Source organism: Salmo salar, chromosome ssa04, assembly GCF_905237065.1.
Source record: "Salmo salar chromosome ssa04, Ssal_v3.1, whole genome shotgun sequence".
In the NCBI taxonomy this organism is placed as follows: domain Eukaryota; kingdom Metazoa; phylum Chordata; class Actinopteri; order Salmoniformes; family Salmonidae; genus Salmo; species Salmo salar.
In genome coordinates, this window is record NC_059445.1 from 83,504,701 (window position 1) to 83,524,206 (window position 19,506).

Consider the following 19,506-nt stretch of genomic DNA (forward strand, 5'->3'; position numbering starts at 1 on the left):
AAACTTTCTGCCATGTATTAAACAACAGCAGGATAGAAGCACAGAGTTAGCTGCAGTGAGAATGGAAATGCGTTTAGCCTCACAGGCCGAAGGCCTACAGAGCTCGATGGTTAGGCCATGCAGTGTGTCATACTGGACATGCAGAATACAACAACAAAGTAACAGAATATATAGTGCAAGAAGGCATGGTTATCGATGTCGTTTGTTTTAACACTGACAGGTATGCGGTTTACGACGGTTTCAACAATTGCACCAAAATTGCATGGTAATTTAGCGAGGCTAAATAAATGTAGGCCTAATTATTTGTATTTGATTACAGATCCGTCCGTACAGGCCGATGGTCTTGAGCTATAAAGAATGATTTCAATTAATACCTGTATGCGTTCACTATTCAAATCCAGCAGCCCAGGTTCTCGTTGGTATAAATGTACACATTTGAGTTTGGATTGCTCCAATATATTTTCGATTTGCGAATGAGGAAGCGTAAAATACAATCTTGATAAGGGGCATAGACCTAGTTGTTTTTTTCTTTGTCATAGTTTTTCTCGTATTTGTAGGCCTGATCCACTTAGGCATTCCTATTAGGCTTAATAGGGGCGGCAGGTAGCCTAGTGGTTAGCGCGTTGGACTAGTAACCGGAAGGTTGCAAGATCGCATCCCCAAGGTACAAATTTGTCGTTCGGCTCCTGAACAAGGCAGGAGATATGTTCCTAGGCCGTCATTGAAAATAAGAACTGGTTCTTAACGGACTTGCCTAGTTAGATTTTTTTTATTTTTTAAATGGCTTCTATATTGTGCTCTTGTTTATTTAGGCCTACTAATTGACACTTTGGCAGGGGTAATAGATTAGGCCTATTAATAAATAGGACAAAATACAACAAAATAACCACATTACAGGGAATAAATGATGTCACCAGAAAATCCTATTTGGAGTAACAAGGTCTACTGACCAAATAAGCGACAGTAAAATGACGGAAGTCAATGTGTTTATACCTATTCAACATTCCTTAGAAACTGTTTGTTGGATATTTTTTCGGTTGTGATTATTAGTCTCAACAGAAGACACTGTGTCCAATTAGCCTGTAGATGCAATCAGTAGGAATCATGAAGTAGGCCTGTACTCTATGCATACGTTACTGTATATTCTTCTCACGCGTCTGTATATCGAATGTTTATTTCCAACAGGCAACAATCATTTGAATACGAATAGCTAAATTGGGAAAGCATAGGAAATACAATTCAAAATATAAAATGTAAAATAAATGTTCCTGCTGTTTATGACTAATAAATAAACTAGTTAGGCTACATTTCATTGGCCTACAGTTAATCTGTTATTTTTTTGGTTTTTTTTTTATACTTTGAAAATGTATAGTAACAAACAGAATCATGTATTTAAATGTTTCTGGTAGAAAACATTTGATGCAGAAAGTGAATATGTTTACGTAGCTTGACAATAGCCAAGCCGAGCTTCGTGTACTTCATTAAGGCTATAGGATATTTAAAGTATTAATGCTCAGCAAGCGTTTATTTTCTAGGTTAGACCTATTACTTGTTTATGGAGCGAAAACAAGAACGGGCTGCAACTAAAGCAATGTTGAGCGTAAAGTCACATAAACACAAATACCATTGGCTAATTTTAGATTAAGGCCTATAAAAATTGAGCAGCTAGCATAAATTATGAAATTTTGCGTTTTGAACAAGTTTAATCAAATTAAATAACGTATTTATCAGCGGTATATAGTGTGTGGTTTGAAACAGAGGGTAAATATTGTCTAATAGCGTTTTGTTTAAATATATGCAACTGAAAAATTCAGCTATAAAAGCAATATGCGTATCTGCTCCAAGCATAATTGCTTTTAATTGAGATTTGTGCTTTATTGAGGAATTCTAATGATAGCTATATGCCTACCCAAACCAAAAGACCTAAAACACTTTTTTAAAATTATTGTTATTGTATTATCTTTTCAAAATTAATTGTAACTGCTTGCATAGGCTATATTGTTAGTATCGCATAATATTTTGTCCAACATGTAGAGTAGACTACTATATAAAATAGAAAGTAAAACCCCCCTAAATATTTTACACACGCCGAAATTTCTAGCCTATATCTTTTTCACCATAAATGTACAAAAAATAATAAAAAAATAAAAAATGTCATCATATATTCCACTAAACATATTAATATTCTTAACCATTTATTTAGGCTGTTCTCAGGCTTCCAAAAGACCGGTTTGCTTGTACACCCCCCTCACGTCACATGCGCATCCTGTATCGAGTTGCTGTCGAGGATTCGCTGGCGTGACGTCACCGAGACACGCGAAAGGTCTCCAGAAGAAAAACCCGGAGCAACGCGGAGAAGCTATCAAAGCGCATATTTGGACACAGCATATGCCAGCACTTATGTGGATATGTTTCACACCTGCATGTGGACATATTAACGACTCATTTTTTTCTGTCTTTGCTGGGAATTAACTGGTGAGTAGGCTATTCGAGTTGTGTGGAAAATATATGCCTTTCAATGTGTTTACTATAAGAACGAACGATCTGGCTGTGAGCATCTGGAGCGATATGCATTGAGAGCGTTTGTGTTTGCGCGGCAGTTCTATAGAGTAGACAGTTGCGTTTTACAAATGGCATTAGATAGTCTGGGAGATCGCTGAACATAACCATCCAAACGCTCTAGCAATAACGCAGTCTTAACACATTGGTGGACATTGTGTAGCCTCTCCTGTCCGTGTCAAGTGGATAGATACATCGAGGCTTCGAGTATTACGCATTGTCATGACATCGCTTTCAGGGTGGTTACCTGACTGTTGCAGAAGAACAACCTTGGCAGGGTATATAGGGTGTTGTTGGATATTGAAATAAAACATGTTACATTTGATGATATTTTCATAAGTGCATGGATGAGAAGACTTTAGGCTATGACTGTGTTTAGGCTATGGCCGTCTGAAAAAGAACGATATCGCATGAGAGGTAAAACGACAGAAGTAATGCGCCCTCGTATCATTAGATGTAATACACATTTTTACTTCTCAAAAGCCTCTTAATGAATATATTTTGTGTATGTGCTCTTGAATATGTTACTAATCTGACATATCACAACTGTGTGTGTGTGTGTGTGTGTGTGTGTGTGTGTGTGTGTGTGTGTGTGTGTGTGTGTGTGTGTGTGTGTGTGTGTGTGTGTGTGAGTGACATCGGTGTGAAGAATGGGAACCATGTATTACGTCACGATTTATTATGGACATAAAGCGAGCAAAGGGATTCCTGAAGATAAGAGAGGTTGTGTGTATACATCACGATAAAGACTTTTAGGCAACGGTATCTCTGAACGAAAGGTCAACATAATTCCCATTGGTTAATAAGTGCCGCCAAAAAGGACTGTATTATTGAACGTTAAGTTGTGCACGCATTTCTTTCGTTATATTTTCATGTAGCCTAAGCAAAGGGGCAAGTGCGTGCACGCTATTCACTTGGGCCAATATAGGCCTGTTTTATGTCTGTTTTATGCCTGCTTTAAAATGATTTATCAATAGAGGTAGGAAGGTTACAATGACGAACCTGTATAAAAGTGAATGATGTTGAATGCACCGTTGTTATTTTGTTTTTTTCAGGCATCTGAAATGGAACTTAATTTGTCAAAGAATGTAATCTCCTGCGGAGATCCAGGTATGCATGCTTCACTACTTCTTTCAGACTTTGGTAACAATTTACTGGTCAAACGTGGTTTATTCTGCATTCATAAAGACGTGGTAAAGGCTAAATTAATGCATTGTCAGTACACAAGCAGATTATAAATGAACACGGTGTTTGAGAACGTATGCCTAGTTGGGGTTTTTTATGCACCATTGACAGCTTATAAATGCATAATAAAGCCTTTATTATGCCCGTCGGCTACATATTATATTTGTGTAAGCTTCTTGCATCTGAATAGTTCATGCTTGGTTATGAAGGATTTGTTATTTGCTTTGTTATACCTTTATTACGCAAAAAAATATAGGCTACTTTTATTGTTTGCCTAACCGTAGCTTAAATAAACTTGTTGAAAGCATGTTGGGATAACAACTTAAAAAATACCACAACAATAACGTTTAGAGATCTAGGATCTTTAATTGGTTTCTGTCGTGTATGTGTAATAAGGCGGTGAATGTGAAAAACGAATGATAGCCTTAACTGATATTCCATATAAAAGGCTATTTGACACAGAGCTTGAATCTGTAGGCTGTGCAAACCACGCGAATAAATTCAAACAGGCATTTTTGAACAATACTTAGCCTGTCCAATCTATAAAGTAACGCTGACCCTGGAATTTAATTATAACGATGTAATTTGCATTTACGCAATCAATGGGTTAGGCTATATTTGATAAAGAAATTGATATTGTAGCCTACCGATACTGATGAGGACTTCACTTTTGAATTGGCCTATGGACTGTTGAATAGAACATGTGGCAATAGTGATATAACCTCAATTCACCTCAAGCTATTATGAACCAATATGGTACAAAGTAGCCTAGTATCCATTCATTCTAATATCCATTCATTCTAATATCCATTCATTCTAATATCCATTCATTCTAATATTCATTCATTCTAATATCCATTCATTCTAATATCCATTCATTCTAATATCCATTCACTCTAATATCCATTCATTCGTAGGTGAAATGATGGAGACATTTCGACTGAAACACTTGTTCAGATGTCAGGGTGGTTATCGGGAACCGGTCACGCAGACCTTTGACCAAGTTTCCACTGTAGATGGCCAAGATATGACGATCACTGAAGAAATAATGTCTTTATATATCCATACCTTTTCCAATGACGCAGCCTGTCCAATTACATTCAAACCCCATTTATTTATTCCCTTTGAATCTAAGGCAACGTTTATTTTTATGTTTTCGTTTCCCCTTCGGTAGTTTGTTTTGGGTACGACAAATAATACAAATAAAAAAAAACATTAGGCCTTGCTTGAATTCCAGTTTTTATTTTTTGTTTTGTTTGTGATGATTAACGACGGTCGTTGAGTTTATTTTCAGTCCTCCGAGAAAATATGAGTGTTTATCTTGCCTCTGCCCTGTAACCCGTCTTGGTGAAGGAAAAAAAACTTCTGTAAACTATCCGTCACGCAAGTGCCTTATATTTGAAAACGCATTATCAGACCACGCCGAGCCAACAATGCCGCAGTCCAATATGAACGATAAAGGACAAAATTGACATGATTGTCCCTCTTTCACCGTATATGCATGAGATCAACAGATCTAGTAGGCCTATGACATAGATTGTCAAGGAGGTAACAGCACCAGTCCAGTCTCGCCTCTAACATACGAGCCAAAGCCCAAAGGGATGGTGACAACATCTCTATTGGTCATTCATTATGACGAGCATCTTCATTTGGGTTGTGCGTAATTGCGCGTATTGTAGGCCAATTATGTCACGCCAAGGGCACTTTAATTGGGCTTTTTAGGTGCCCTCAAAACTATTAGATAGTAGGAACCTACTACTTTAAGTAGTAGAGATTAGCTTACATGTCTTCATTCACTGAGACGCTTGTGTGTCAAATGGTGTTTGCCCTTGATTTTATGTTCCTATCTCAGTTCTTCACTATTACCAGGATCGAATCCTTTCCATCCACGTTCCAGTCAACTCGGGAGAGTTAAAAGTCAATAGCAACATTAATTGAACATCTTTGGTTTGTATCTGGATTAGTTTAAATTCAGTTGGCCAAGACGCACAGCCAAGAGTGCACGAACCAATAAGGAAAGCAAATACCAAAGCACTTTGTTGGTTTATATTATTCTACTTCTAGGAATGGGTAGACCTGTAGGCGTTATTTCGTGTGACAGCGTGGCGTGCATTCAAGTGCTCAAGAAAACTCATTTTACAAAGCGGGTTCAATAACATAAAAACAATATTACATTACTCTTGCGAGGAAACAGCACAAATGAATGAAAAAAAGAAAGTGATTGTTGAGAGGTTGCACAATTGCCTTCTGAAAGGCCCTGAAGGAAAGCTTTACAGTTCGACGGGGTTCTCATGTTAAAAGTTAATGTCATACAATGACCTAAAGCGTTTAGGATTGGCGCCGGTGACATGGCTTGGAGACGGTGCACAGCGGAAGCTACATACACTACCTGGCCAAAGTCATTATAATACTGCATTGTTATTGGGACCATTTGGAAGCATGGAATAAAACAGGCCTAACATCAGTTACTCATTATTATTAATTTTTTTATTGACGATGATAAAACGTTGAATCCATAAAATAATTCAAAAATAAATAATGAATGCAGATATAGGAATCCAGGTTGACACAACAGGGCGGCGCGCCTTGCCTCGTCTTCATTCCTTTACATTTACTCGGCTATCAACTTAAAAACGAGTTTGCATTGTTATTGCATATTGTGTTGATAACTACAGTGACAGGTGATTGATAATGGTGTTGATTTCCCAGTATTGTTTTACTATTTTCTATTTATTGTAACGCTGCAGCAGTGACATACATTTCGCTTAAAGGACAGACGAATATATGCTGGCCAGGGATCATCAACTAGATTCAGCCGCGGGACGATTTTTCCTTGAGCAGATGGTCAGGGGGGACCGGAACATAATTACAAATCATTTGTAAACTGCAAATTGACCGCAAGAAGCCCAAACGGAAAAATAATATTTAACTAAAACAGAATCATGTCAAACATTGCTTACATTTTTTTTATGATCACAAACTGTATATCTCTCAATTATGCGTTGTAATACTTTGGAACAGACTTCCAGAATTAAAACCACTTGGAGCTTATTTGCTGATGTTTTCAGTCTTTTATGGCCACAAATAAATATAAATATTTTTTGGGGCCAAATAAGGGCCGCCAGTTGGAGAACCCTGGCCTAGTCTATATATTTCTTTAAAAAAAAAATGTTTTATTTTTTATTTAAAATATATTGAAATGATTCACAGAAAATCAATTCAAGTGGCCGGTGACGTTTCATCTCAGTCATGTCTTACCAGCAGGCGCCGCTGATTTACAGTAGGCCGGTATGATTGTCCAAAACAGTCTCTAAACTCAAGCAACTCAAACTCGATGCCATTATTTAGGCAATGTGTTTTTTTTAATATCAAGTGACATAAGGCTAGTCTATCTGAATGCAAAATATAAATCGTTAGTTCCAACAAATTTAATAAAGTTAGAAACTGTCACGAGACGAATTTATGTGTAGAGGCCTATGGCCTAGTGTATCTGAATGCCATAGGCTACCGTTACTGTTGTAAGTAGCACAAATCGGTCGAGTAAACGAGAATATTTCCAGTAAAAAAGTTTATGCAAATATTTTAGTACATTTGTATGTAAAAGATTATAATTTCAGTTTTTTGGGGGCTTTATCCGCTGAGAAATGTCATGTGTCATATTTGTTCATTCAGTGTTGTATTTAGAAGGACTAACTAAAAGATTGATAGTGCTGCCATTTTTTTTTTTCTTCATTAACATCTAAAAACAAATAATTGCTTAAGACATAGCTATGTAGTTAGTATATGCAAGTTGTTATAAAACTATAAATAATAGTTAAATCAAAGTGTACAAAATGAAAGCCTCAAATAAATATAAAGGTTCTACACGCATCATCATCATCATTTGTAGCCTACTTTATGCAGTCATTTCTCATGAGGTTGTAATTTTCATAGTTCAGATTATTTCTCTTATCTTTGACAGTTACAAGTAGCGAGAGATGATTGTAAAAGGCTACACGCGAAGATGCCTGAATCAGTGCAGTGACACGCGCGCGCACACACGCACGCACACGCACACACACACAAACACACCACTTCATTCTTTTGACACAAGGTCCACCTCACTTGCTTTTAATCCGTGATTGTTTAGAAGACCTGTAAAAAAAGAGAGGTCATTAAAAGTGCCCCATACATGAATTTATAGACTATTACGGTACACAATACACTGCTGCTGCATTAAGCTTCTTTCATATACATACTTAAGTATAAATTAGGTACTTTCCATTTATATTTGGCCTTGAAAATAACATGGGCAGGTCTATATTCAATGTTTATTCAGCTCCTTTCATATCCGAGACATACATTGTGTGCGTGTGTATATAAGCGCACCCAGCTGTCGGGCCGTTCCATTGCGTTGGAGCATATTTCAAACATGTCTGAATAAAGGGCCCATTTTCTTCCAAACTTTCCAATGCAACTCAACTCGCCGTTGCCTCATGCGCTCCCCTGAGATAAATCCCCACCAAAAATCCTCTCCTGTAGTCAGATTGAATGCTCTTTGTGGGTGGGAGGGACTCCTGATTTCGGGGAGGTTTTAACGCAGAAGATGGGTGGGTCACATCCCTTGGTTCTGCTGCGAGCGCTTCCATTCGGTCACACAGGGCATATCCGCACCAGCGGAAACTGAAAGCATAACGCACTGTCACTGCTGCGACGAAAAGTGGGTTTGTTTTTCCGGAGAATAAATTCGTGGAAGTCTGTTTTAATATTATTATTTTTTTGCAATGGCAAGTGTTTTGCTACGGATGGAAATCTAAGAATTCGTGTTGAATATTGAGAAAGCTCGAATATACAGGATTGAATATTTATTTTTAATACGGCATCATTCTTTTCAAGGTGGAATGAATTTGGACAGAATTGCAGAGACCGTGAGACCCCCACCGACGCGCGACATGCAGGCTTCTACGCTTCACTTGCCGAGAACTTCGAACAACACTCGAGAAACCTTAGAGAACTCGAGCAGCGAGTCATCCGATACTGAAATAGCAGGTACATTTACGGTGCAATAGCATTGCATTAGGCCTACCTACTATCATTGTCGCTAAGTATAATTAAAACACGGCTTTTCCTGTTAAACTTCTGTGCGTAAGGTTTTCGATAAAAATAAACGTAGATATGTAGCATGCAGCGTGCCGAATGCATTGAGTTTTGGACTAAAACACACATAGACCATAGGCTATATGAAAGAGAAGTGTCCCACTGTTAAAACAAACTGCGTTTTTATTTGTAAAAACTTGCAGGTAGAATGTGCATTTTACCCAATATGAATGAATGGGAATTCTTCAGCGTCATATTATTCATTTCATTATTCATTTCCGTAGACTAAATGTCGTGTCTTAAAACGCTTCGCTGAAGTGTTTGCCTATATCACCGCCATGCTATTAAAACATTATCGAGCATATTCTCAAATAAATACTTTTTAGTGTTTTAACACTTTCCACAGGATAACAGGAAATAGCCTACGGGTTGATGAGTTTTTTTCCTGCTGCAGGACGGTGTGTGTCTTTATCCCACCTCTTCATCAGTCATACTAAAGAGATGATGAGGACGTAGGCCTAAGGAGAATAGCGCTAACCAATACAGTCAGCTATTAAAATATGGCGAGTTTTGTTTTGAACTGACCCCTTTCTTCTTAAAGTATTGCCCTTCTTACGTCTAGCTATTTTCAAGGTATAAAAACAAGCATTGGCAAGATAATGGACGTTGGATAAGACTGGACAAACGTTGCAACAAAAGGGAATGTTGGTTTATGCAGGTAGAGGCCGATAAATGTTTACTAGAGCTTCTAAAATAATCGATATTGAACCAGGAGCAAATCCGTAAATGTTTGACGACCACGAGCACGTGATACTTGTGGTGTTTTTAATAGGCTTTTGAAACTGGTCATTTACTTTAGTGATTTATAGACACTTCAAACACTGCTAGGATTATCCTGCCAGGTACGGCCTGTTATGCGTTTCTGCTGCAGAACTAAACTATTTTATAGTTTGTACAAAACTGTACATGTTTTTTGTTGTTGTTGTTGGCCTATCTAAACTAATGAGTTGAGTTGGACTGAGATTGTACAGAACCACATGGGGGTGGGGGGGCGGGGGGCACCCCTCTATGTAAAAATGTAAGAATGTTTGGCTCAGTATACGCTACATTACAATAATCATAATTTATATATATTTTTTTGTGGGGTTTTTTCGCAGAGAAAGAGAGGATCATAGAACACAGAAGTGACGATGGCAACGCAGACGACCCCAAAAAGAAGAAAGCGAGACGGCAGAGGACTCATTTCACCAGCCAGCAGCTGCAAGAGCTCGAGGCCACCTTTCAGAGGAACCGCTACCCGGACATGAGCACAAGAGAGGAGATAGCCGTGTGGACCAACCTCACCGAGGCCAGAGTCAGGGTAAGTCTCTAGGCGGTGGGGTGTGGGGGCGGTGTGTAAAACATACATAAAGTCTATTCAGAGGGAAACCATAAAGATGTGAATGAACGGATTCTACAGTAAAAACTTTTCCGTTGAAACTTGTTCGGGGTTTTATTACTTTACTTCAAGCCTACACTCGAATATCACTTGGATGATTTCGTCGCAATAATTACCAGTGATTACTTAACGTTATGACGTGGAACTGACGCCATAATTCTCCTCCCCCAAGCGTTTTAAAGTTGCTCATTGTGATCCCCACTCAAACTAACTGGTTCTCCCACCAATTACATTTTCGCTAGCATCTTTCGGGGGGTGACAAATGAACACAAATGTGTCCACTTTTTTGTGACTTTGCATCTACTATGATTTAAGTATAGCCTGTAGCCTGTACCCTATATATACTGCGCCAATCCATTTATAAATATTTATTTCGCTTAACAGTTTACTTACATGTATTATTAGTGCTGTAATGTGTATTGTTCGACTACACTCCACTGTAAACGTGTTACTCTAGAAACCTTTTTACAGCAACAAAATGTTTAGTGAAGTGCAATGAGTAATTTACATATTTACTATACATATACACTCCTCTTGCGAGTATAATTTCACAGTAGGTCTATTGGAAACCCTTTTTGCAAAATTCAACCTAAACCACCATAAACAAATCAGGTGTTTTATTTGTAATATAGGCAAGAAACAAGATAAGCTTGAGTTTGTGTCCTAGGCTTACAATTAGGCGTATGTCCATGTGTACATGTATCAATATTTTCAAGCCTACATATCCAAACAACAATGCACCCCAGTTAGCAACAAGTCGACATGATGTCAAAACCCAATAAGAGATGTTCATTTCGTTTTTCGATGGCAAGAAGATAATATTACTATTATCCACAGCCTACGTCTGTATAATACTTTTAAACAGTTTGAAGAAGATCACAAAGTGTTAACTAACGCCCAATTGCAGTCGATTATCAAACTGTATCGTTGACTTTATTAGCCAACAGTACGGATTTACTCACACACTCAATAGACGATTAACATCATATTTTTTTTAATTCAGTGGTCTCGCGAAGGGGCCGTGCAAAAAAAAAAAAAAAACGTATTGATAATACAACTGTTGATAATAATGAATGTGATAATTCGACTAGTAGGCTTAGTTAATATGCCTAAAATCTGGTTTATTTTTGACATATAAGGCCTACACCTAAAAGACAATGACGAGAAGACGTTTGTAATTATATAGCCACCGACAATTTATCATTAGCCTACAACCGTGTACCCCGGAACATAGCCGCGGCACCCCCAGAAAAACCGACAAAAAAAAAATCTATAAATTATTTATTAAATATATAATACACCGGATGTTCCCATTGTAAAGTAATTACGAGGTGTTTCTTATTAGACAAACAGAGCCAATTTTGTCAATATTGATATTCTAGGATTTCCATCATTCATAGCCTCGTTATGCCTAGCTATATATTTTACATCGGACTGTTATGGATTGTATTGTGCATGTGGCAAATAATAATACAACTATTATTATCATTAAATTACATTATTGTTATAGATATGTTGAATACATCTTTTTTTCCCCCCTTTGATATTTAGGTGTGGTTCAAAAATCGCAGAGCCAAATGGAGGAAGCGTGAACGCAACCAGCAAATGGACCTGTGCAAGAACAGCTACCTTCCCCAGTTCAGTGGGCTCATGCAGCCCTACGACGACATGTATCCCGCCTACACCTACAACAACTGGACCAACAAAGGACTGACCCCGGCCCCTCTGTCCACAAAGAACTTCACCTTTTTCAACTCAATGAGCCCACTCACATCCCAGTCAATGTTCTCGGCTCCTAACTCCATCTCTTCTATGACTATGGCCGGAGGTATGGGCCACTCCGGTGTACCGGGGATGCCGACTGCTGGCCTGAACAACATCAGCAATCTTAACGGCATCGGCACCTCTACAATGAACTCAGCCATGTCCTCCTCCGCATGTCCGTACGGACCTCCCGGTTCCCCTTACAGCGTATACAGAGACACATGTAACTCTAGCCTGGCGACTCTGAGACTGAAATCGAAACAGCACCCAACCTTTGGATACAGCGGGTTACAAAGTCCCGGGTCTAGCCTTAACGCCTGCCAATACAACAGTTGACCGATCAGCCGCGATGAAAATAATTTGCCGACAGCTGTGGGCCTAGTGGGCCTACCTGCGAATGGGGCGAAAGACAACTAAACTGGACTAGTTGCAATCATTTTTCAAATGGATTATGCGGGTTGTATGTGTTTACCATTGAACTTGCACAACAATTTAAATGCTTTTTTTTTTTTGATTTAAAAAGTGATGAAGACGTGTTACATTGCAACATTGAACATAAGAAACAAAGGAACTTCTGTGTATTTTTCGCTTGCTTGCTTTGAGGACTCAAACCAATTTTAAACGTGACTTGTATAGGCCTAGGCCTATATACTCCTGGTCTTGGATTAGGAACAAGAAGTGCAACAAAAAGGCGTATCCAGACTCGGTAGAAAAATAATTATATTGTACATAGCTTATATTGCTCATGTGTGCTTTACCGTCTATGCAGGGGGTGCCACGGGCCCGGTTATGTGTCAATTCTTTTTTTAGCGTGAATTTCATTTTTATAGCCTGCTTTGTCTGGAGTATTTTCTCATTTTTTATGTGCTGAAAATAGAAATCCCGCATGCTTTAACTTCAGTGCAACGTGTTTTGTACAAGTTGATAATTATGTAAGATAAAGCAAAGTCCATTATACTGTATACAAAAGGTGATTGAAAAGTAACTTCATGTGTTTATGATCTGTTTGAATACAATAAAGCAGATAGTAGTTTATTTCAGGTATCTATTTAATAAAGGGAAAAGGTATAAACGAACACAAACATTTTCCAAGTTTATGGAATAAAATGGGAGTTGGTAGTATTTTTTTATTTAACCTTTATTTTGGCAGGGAGTCATGACTCATGCTAGTAAATAGCCTATACCGGCTTAGAATACATGATTTAATTGATGACAACTCAGACCAATCTTGACCTGTTTAACACAGTTAACATCCATATTCTGCCAGTCAATGAGCATTCCGACGACTGCTGTCTGTGCTTTCCGTTCGACTGGATATTTCACATTACAGATCGTATTCTGTTGACAATGCGTTGTGGTTTGAATGATGTGGGCTGAACCACAGATGAGAAGCAGGCTACTGCAAGAGCATTTAGACCAGGCAACTCCTTTAAGTAATCAAACTCGCTATGATGAAAAGCTGAGACTTGCTACTGGCGAGCGACTTGGCATCTCCCCCCCCCCTTCCAGCTTGGTTTCTTCATCACTTATTTTTCAGCCTAGGCTATTCGTTTTTAGACTTTTCTTTTTTACTGTCGAGAAAATGCTTCAGCGGGGATATACACTCATACTGTTAGGCTTACGAGCTGGAATTGGATATTGTGAGGCCAAATTCTCACAATATCCAATTCCAGCTCATAAGCCTAACACACTTTAATACAGGCCCCTACCAATATAGCAAAATTAAACCGCATCGCGGAATAACTGTGATAACGCGAATAATCAGCGAGATTTTACAACGACTATGAGTGTTTGCAGTTGTCAAGCGAGATGTTTTTTTCTCTTTACAGTTATTACGAGAGGAATCAATACGATATCTCCCAGGTTCACACCTTCAGCCAATCCCATAACTATAGTACTGACCCATTAGGATGATATTCACGCCATACTATCCTGTAACTACAATGTTTATGTACTTTCAATGATTGATAATCTGCCTTTTACAGGGGTCATCGCGTTTTAGTCTTTCTTCATTTAAAAAATAAATATATTATTATTCTACTTTTATGTCACTGGTCACAAACATCAATGTATTATTTTTGAATGCAATAGGCTATATATAAAGAATCAAATAACTTATGTAAAATATTATACAAATAAATCAAGATACAACAAATTACATATTGGCAGAGTTTGCTAAGGGCTGATCAAGTGTTTGACGATCAGATAACACCCATGGGCCTAACCCTTGACAAACGCTTTCCTAACTCAAAGCGTGTAAACCAAGGACTGATGTCAATGGGAGATTCATACACCCGTTGTTTGTTTGTTACGTTGTTCATGACATCATAATAAAAACAAGACACTGTCAAAAACAATCATATATTTTCCCCGAATTAGCCCACACCCCAGTCTTTGTATATCATTGAAGAGCAAATGCTAAGGTTTTAATTTTTATAGCCTGTAAATATTCAAACAGGTATTTCTATGCATAAAGGGGAAGCCTATTACTGGGGAGTCTACTTCCCTCTGAACATGTCTTATAGCAATAGTGTCTTACTACTCCAAAACAGAGAGAAATGCATTGACAACCAATGCTTGTACCAAACAGGTTTGCAACTAGTGAGAAGATAGTTTACATTTTAGTCATTTAGCAGATGCTCTTATCCAGAGCGACTTACAGTAGAGTGCACACATTTGTCATTTGAGTCATTTAGCAGACACTCTTATCCAGAGCAACTTACAGTAGAATGCATACATTTTTATTATTATTTTTTTTAAATACTGGTCCCCCGTGGGAATCGAACCCACAACCCTGGCGTTGCAAGCGCCATGCTCTACCAACTGAGCTACAGTGGGCCTATAGTTCATGACCCATGTATTGAGTTGGGAGAATGAATCATCCAGAACTCCATATAAAGTCCCTGTGTAACAGATGACGTGTTGTGCCTGTCTGTGGCTGTTCAGACAGAGGGGTTACATGGGCCTCCAGATTCTACAGATAGTAGTTTACCTCACAGTGGCCCCAAACCTCAGTACAGACATCACTATGTGGGCCATCTGGACTGGACTCTCCCTGCCTGGCTGACAGCCTGGTCTGGGGGGTGCATCCCAAACGGCACCCATTCCCTACTTAGTGCACTTATTTAAACATGGTCCTTGGGGCTCTGGTTAAAAAGTAGCGCACTATCTAGGGAATAGAGTGGCATTTGGGATGGATCCTGGAGACATTTTGAAGACCATTGTCTGCCAGCTCTAGGCTAATGGACTGGACATCACCATAGCCAACCCACAACAAAGACAAAAACCCTGACAGACAGACAGACAGCTTTATAAACGTGCCAACATATGTCCTCTTTTTAATTTGAATACCAGTATGCAAATGAACAAGGATTTCAGCTCTCAGTAGCTCTCAGTCAGATCCCTGTTCCTGTACCTGTTACGCCCTCATTTTGATGTTACTCTCTCTCAGTGCTTTCTGTTCCATTTCAATCAAGTCTTCTTCCAGTAAGTCACTCAGAATCAGAATGGCCTCAGAGTACAGCTGCTGCAGCCTGCAAGAGGGACGCTCTTTTTTTAATTGTATATCTCTCTTCATCACACTTTAGTTACCTTACTTTTCATAATTATAGCCTCTAGAATTACCAGTCATTACAGTAGCTAGATATCAGCACGCACACACACACACACACACACACACACACACACACACACACACACACACACACACACACACACACACACACACACACAAATGCTTTCTTTACAAATGAGATATCACCCTTTCATTTGAGAATACATAAAGCAGCTTTATCAAGGCCTTATATCAACTGAAAGTGTTTTTACTATAAAAGACATAAACCGTGTGTACAGATTTATGGTCTATAGTCATTTAGTTGTAGATTTCTTAGGATGTGGTTTCATGATTTGAACCTGAAACAAAATGACAACCAAAACTGTTGGTTGTTTGGATGGTAAAAACGTGTAGAAGACTGGATAACGATGGTGCATGTTGTTACAAGCCCTACACCGACAAAACTACTATAATCACGCAGGTCCAGAGGAAAAAAATGTAGTAATTACCCAAATCATCATCTTTGCGTCAAACATAATTTTTGACGAAGTTGACACGTGACATTCATTTAAGGATTATGGCACCAAGTCTACTATCGTCAGGATGAAGCTTAGAAAAACATGAGACTTCATTATGCAAAATTCACATCATTAGATGTATCCATTTCTAAACTGGATATTCTAGAAAAACAGCTTAGAAATGTTTCCATAACATCCAGGTTTCTAGCATAAGACAAAAAAAACATAGTTCTGATTTGAAAAGTGACTCCGGTCCATGTATTGAAGAAGAAAGTCAATAACAGCAATTCAAACAGAGTTTTTAAATGGACATGTGGAATGTTATTTGTGATCCCTCTATCTCCACTTCATGGCTGTCATAAACCTCTCTCTCAAACCCTATTCTCTTTTCCTACTTTGCACAAACACTCAATTGAGTAAAAAAAACAAAAAAAGCAACAACATCTATCTGTCTTTCTAACTCTCGTTTACTGTCTGTTTGCCCCTCACAGAAGAATCATTAACCCTTTATAGGAGAGAGTCTGTTTGGCTGTGACCCAGATAGGACTCTGATTGTGTGTGTGTGTGTGTATGTGTGTGTGTGTGTGTCTACATAAAAGGTCTCTGAGACAGACGTTTGGTGGTAAGCTAGCTCAGTTAACAATACATTTAGTGCTTGGTTAACTGGGTCCCAAATTCCATCATGCACTATATAGGGAATAGGGTGCCATAGGGCTCTGGTCTATAGTAGTGCACTATATAGGGAATAGGGTGCCATAGGGCTCTGGTCTATAGTAGTGCACTATATAGGGAATAGGGTGCCATAGAGCTCTGGTCTATAGTAGTGCACTATATAGGGAATAGGGTGCCATAGAGCTACTTGTTCAGACTGTAGGGTGCCTACTTGTTAACATTGTAGGATATTGTAGGGTTCCTACTTGTTCAGACAGTAAGGTGCTGTGGGTCTCCTACTTGTTCAGACTGTAAGGTGCTGTGGGGTTCCTACTTGTTCAGACTGTAAGGTGCTGTGGGGTTCCTACTTGTTCAGACTGTAAGGTGCTGTGGGGTGTCTACTTGTTCAGACTGTAAGGTGCTGTGGGGTTCCTACTTGTTCAGACTGTAAGGTGCTGTGGGGCCTCCTACTTGTTCAGACTGTAAGGTGCTGTGGGGCTCCTACTTGTTCAGACTGTAAGGTGCTGTGGGGTTCCTACTTGTTCAGACTGTAAGGTGCTGTGGGGTTCCTACTTGTTCAGACTGTAAGGTGCTGTGGGGTTCCTACTTGTTCAGACTGTAAGGTGCTGTAGGGATCCTACTTGTTCAGACTGTAAGGTGCTGTAAGGTGCTGTGGGGTTCCTACTTGTTCAGACTGTAAGGTGCTGTAAGGTGCTGTAGGGATCCTACTTGTTCAGACTGTAAGGTGCTGTAGGGTTCCTACTTGTTCAGACTGTAAGGTGCTGTAGGGTTCCTACTTGTTCAGACTGTAAGGTGCTGTAGGGATCCTACTTGTTCAGACTGTAAGGTGCTGTAGGGTTCCTACTTGTTCAGACTGTAAGGTGCTGTAGGGATCCTACTTGTTCAGACTGTAAGGTGCTGTAGGGATCCTACTTGTTCAGACTGTAAGGTGCTGTAGGGATCCTACTTGTTCAGACTGTAAGGTGCTGTGGGGTTCCTACTTGTTCAGACTGTAAGGTGCTGTGGGGTGTCTACTTGTTCAGACTGTAAGGTGCTGTGGGGTTCCTACTTGTTCAGACTGTAAGGTGCTGTGGGGCCTCCTACTTGTTCAGACTGTAAGGTGCTGTGGGGCTCCTACTTGTTCAGACTGTAAGGTGCTGTGGGGTTCCTACTTGTTCAGACTGTAAGGTGCTGTGGGGTTCCTACTTGTTCAGACTGTAAGGTGCTGTAGGGATCCTACTTGTTCAGACTGTAAGGTGCTGTAAGGTGCTGTGGGGTTCCTACTTGTTCAGACTGTAAGGTGCTGTAAGGTGCTGTAGGGATCCTACTTGTTCAGACTGTAAGGTGCTGTAGGGTTCCTACTTGTTCAGACTGTAAGGTGCTGTAGGGATCCTACTTGTTCAGACTGTAAGGTGCTGTAGGGATCCTACTTGTTCAGACTGTAAGGTGCTGTAGGGTTCCTACTTGTTCAGACTGTAAGGTGCTGTAGGGTTCCTACTTGTTCAGACTGTAAGGTGCTGTAGGGTTCCTACTTGTTCAGACTGTAAGGTGCTGTAGGGATCCTACTTGTTCAGACTGTAAGGTGCTGTAGGGTTCCTACTTGTTCAGACTGTAAGGTGCTGTAGGGATCCTACTTGTTCAGACTGTAAGGTGCTGTAGGGATCCTACTTGTTCAGACTGTAAGGTGCTGTAGGGATCCTACTTGTTCAGACTGTAAGGTGCTGTAGGGTTCCTACTTGTTGGCAGTGGTGTCCTGGTGATCCAGGGTGGTCAGGTAGATGTCTATGAAGGACATGCTGGTACACAGGTCCTCCATCACAGTGTAATCAGTGTGACGCAGAGACTTGTTGAACTGTTCCACTAGCTTGGTGAAGTTGCCTGTCTGTATGGAGGGAGGAGAGCAGACTGGGGTTCAAACGCTATTCGAAATCTTTAAAATAGCTTTAGCATTTCCTTTAGCCTGTGACTAATTATATTGGTTCCATTGCGCCAGGCATGCTCAATCGAGCCCAGATTAAGTATTTTAAATGATTTCAAATAGTTTTTGAACCCAGGTCTGGAGAAGAGCGTGTTAAGTAGGTCATGTTTGGATGTCTGTCGCAAGTGTCATTCACAAAATGGCTAGTGGTGTCAATCACTCACAAAATGGCTAGTGGTGTCAATCACCACAAAATGGCTAGTGGTGTCAATCACCACAAAATGGCTAGTGGTGTCAATCATTCACAAAATGGCTAGTGGTGTCAATCACCACAAAATGGCTAGTGGTGTCAATCATCCACAAAATGGCTAGTGGTGTCAATCATCACAAAATGGCTAGTGGTGTCAATCACCACAAAATGACTAGTGGTGTCAATCACCACAAAATGGCTAGTGGTGTCAATCACCACAAAATGGCTAGTGGTGTCAATCATTCACAAAATGGCTAGTGGTGTCAATCACCACAAAATGGCTAGTGGTGTCAATCACCACAAAATGGCTAGTGGTGTCAATCACCACAAAATGGCTAGTGGTGTCAATCATTCACAAAATGGCTAGTGGTGTCAATCACCACAAAATGGCTAGTGGTGTCAATCATCCACAAAATGGCTAGTGGTGTCAATCACCACAAAATGGCTAGTGGGGTCAATCACCACAAAATGGCTAGTGGTGTCAATCACCACAAAATGGCTAGTGCTCCAGGATGTGGGCACACAGGGTGAAAAAGTCAAGAATCAAGTCAACACCTGTTAGTGCATGCATCGGTATCCCACAACGTAAACCAA

The 19,506-nt window shown here is 39.6% G+C and overlaps 2 protein-coding genes across 5 annotated transcripts in view; one reads left to right on the top strand and one right to left on the bottom strand.

The window, feature by feature from the left end:
- Positions 1–2,298: 2,298 nt before the first annotated feature.
- On the top strand, positions 2,299–13,057 carry pitx1 (paired-like homeodomain 1). Of its 3 annotated transcripts, NM_001123681.1 has the most exon segments (5): positions 2,378–2,475; positions 3,615–3,669; positions 8,620–8,772; positions 9,978–10,180; positions 11,810–13,054. In NM_001123681.1, coding segments are annotated over 4 exon segments (951 nt in total). In that variant the 5' UTR covers positions 2,378–2,475; positions 3,615–3,623; the 3' UTR covers positions 12,359–13,054.
- LOC106603966 (cation channel sperm-associated protein 3) overlaps positions 12,495–19,506 on the bottom strand; it is a 28,474-nt gene continuing 21,462 nt past the window's right edge. For both annotated transcript variants that reach the window (XM_014198262.2, XM_014198264.2), the window contains 2 exons: positions 18,481–18,626; positions 12,495–15,555 (listed from right to left, as the gene is read on the bottom strand). In XM_014198262.2, coding sequence (XP_014053737.1) covers positions 15,441–15,555; positions 18,481–18,626 — 261 coding nt within the window. In that variant the 3' untranslated portion in view covers positions 12,495–15,440. The remainder of the gene's footprint in view (positions 15,556–18,480; positions 18,627–19,506) is intronic.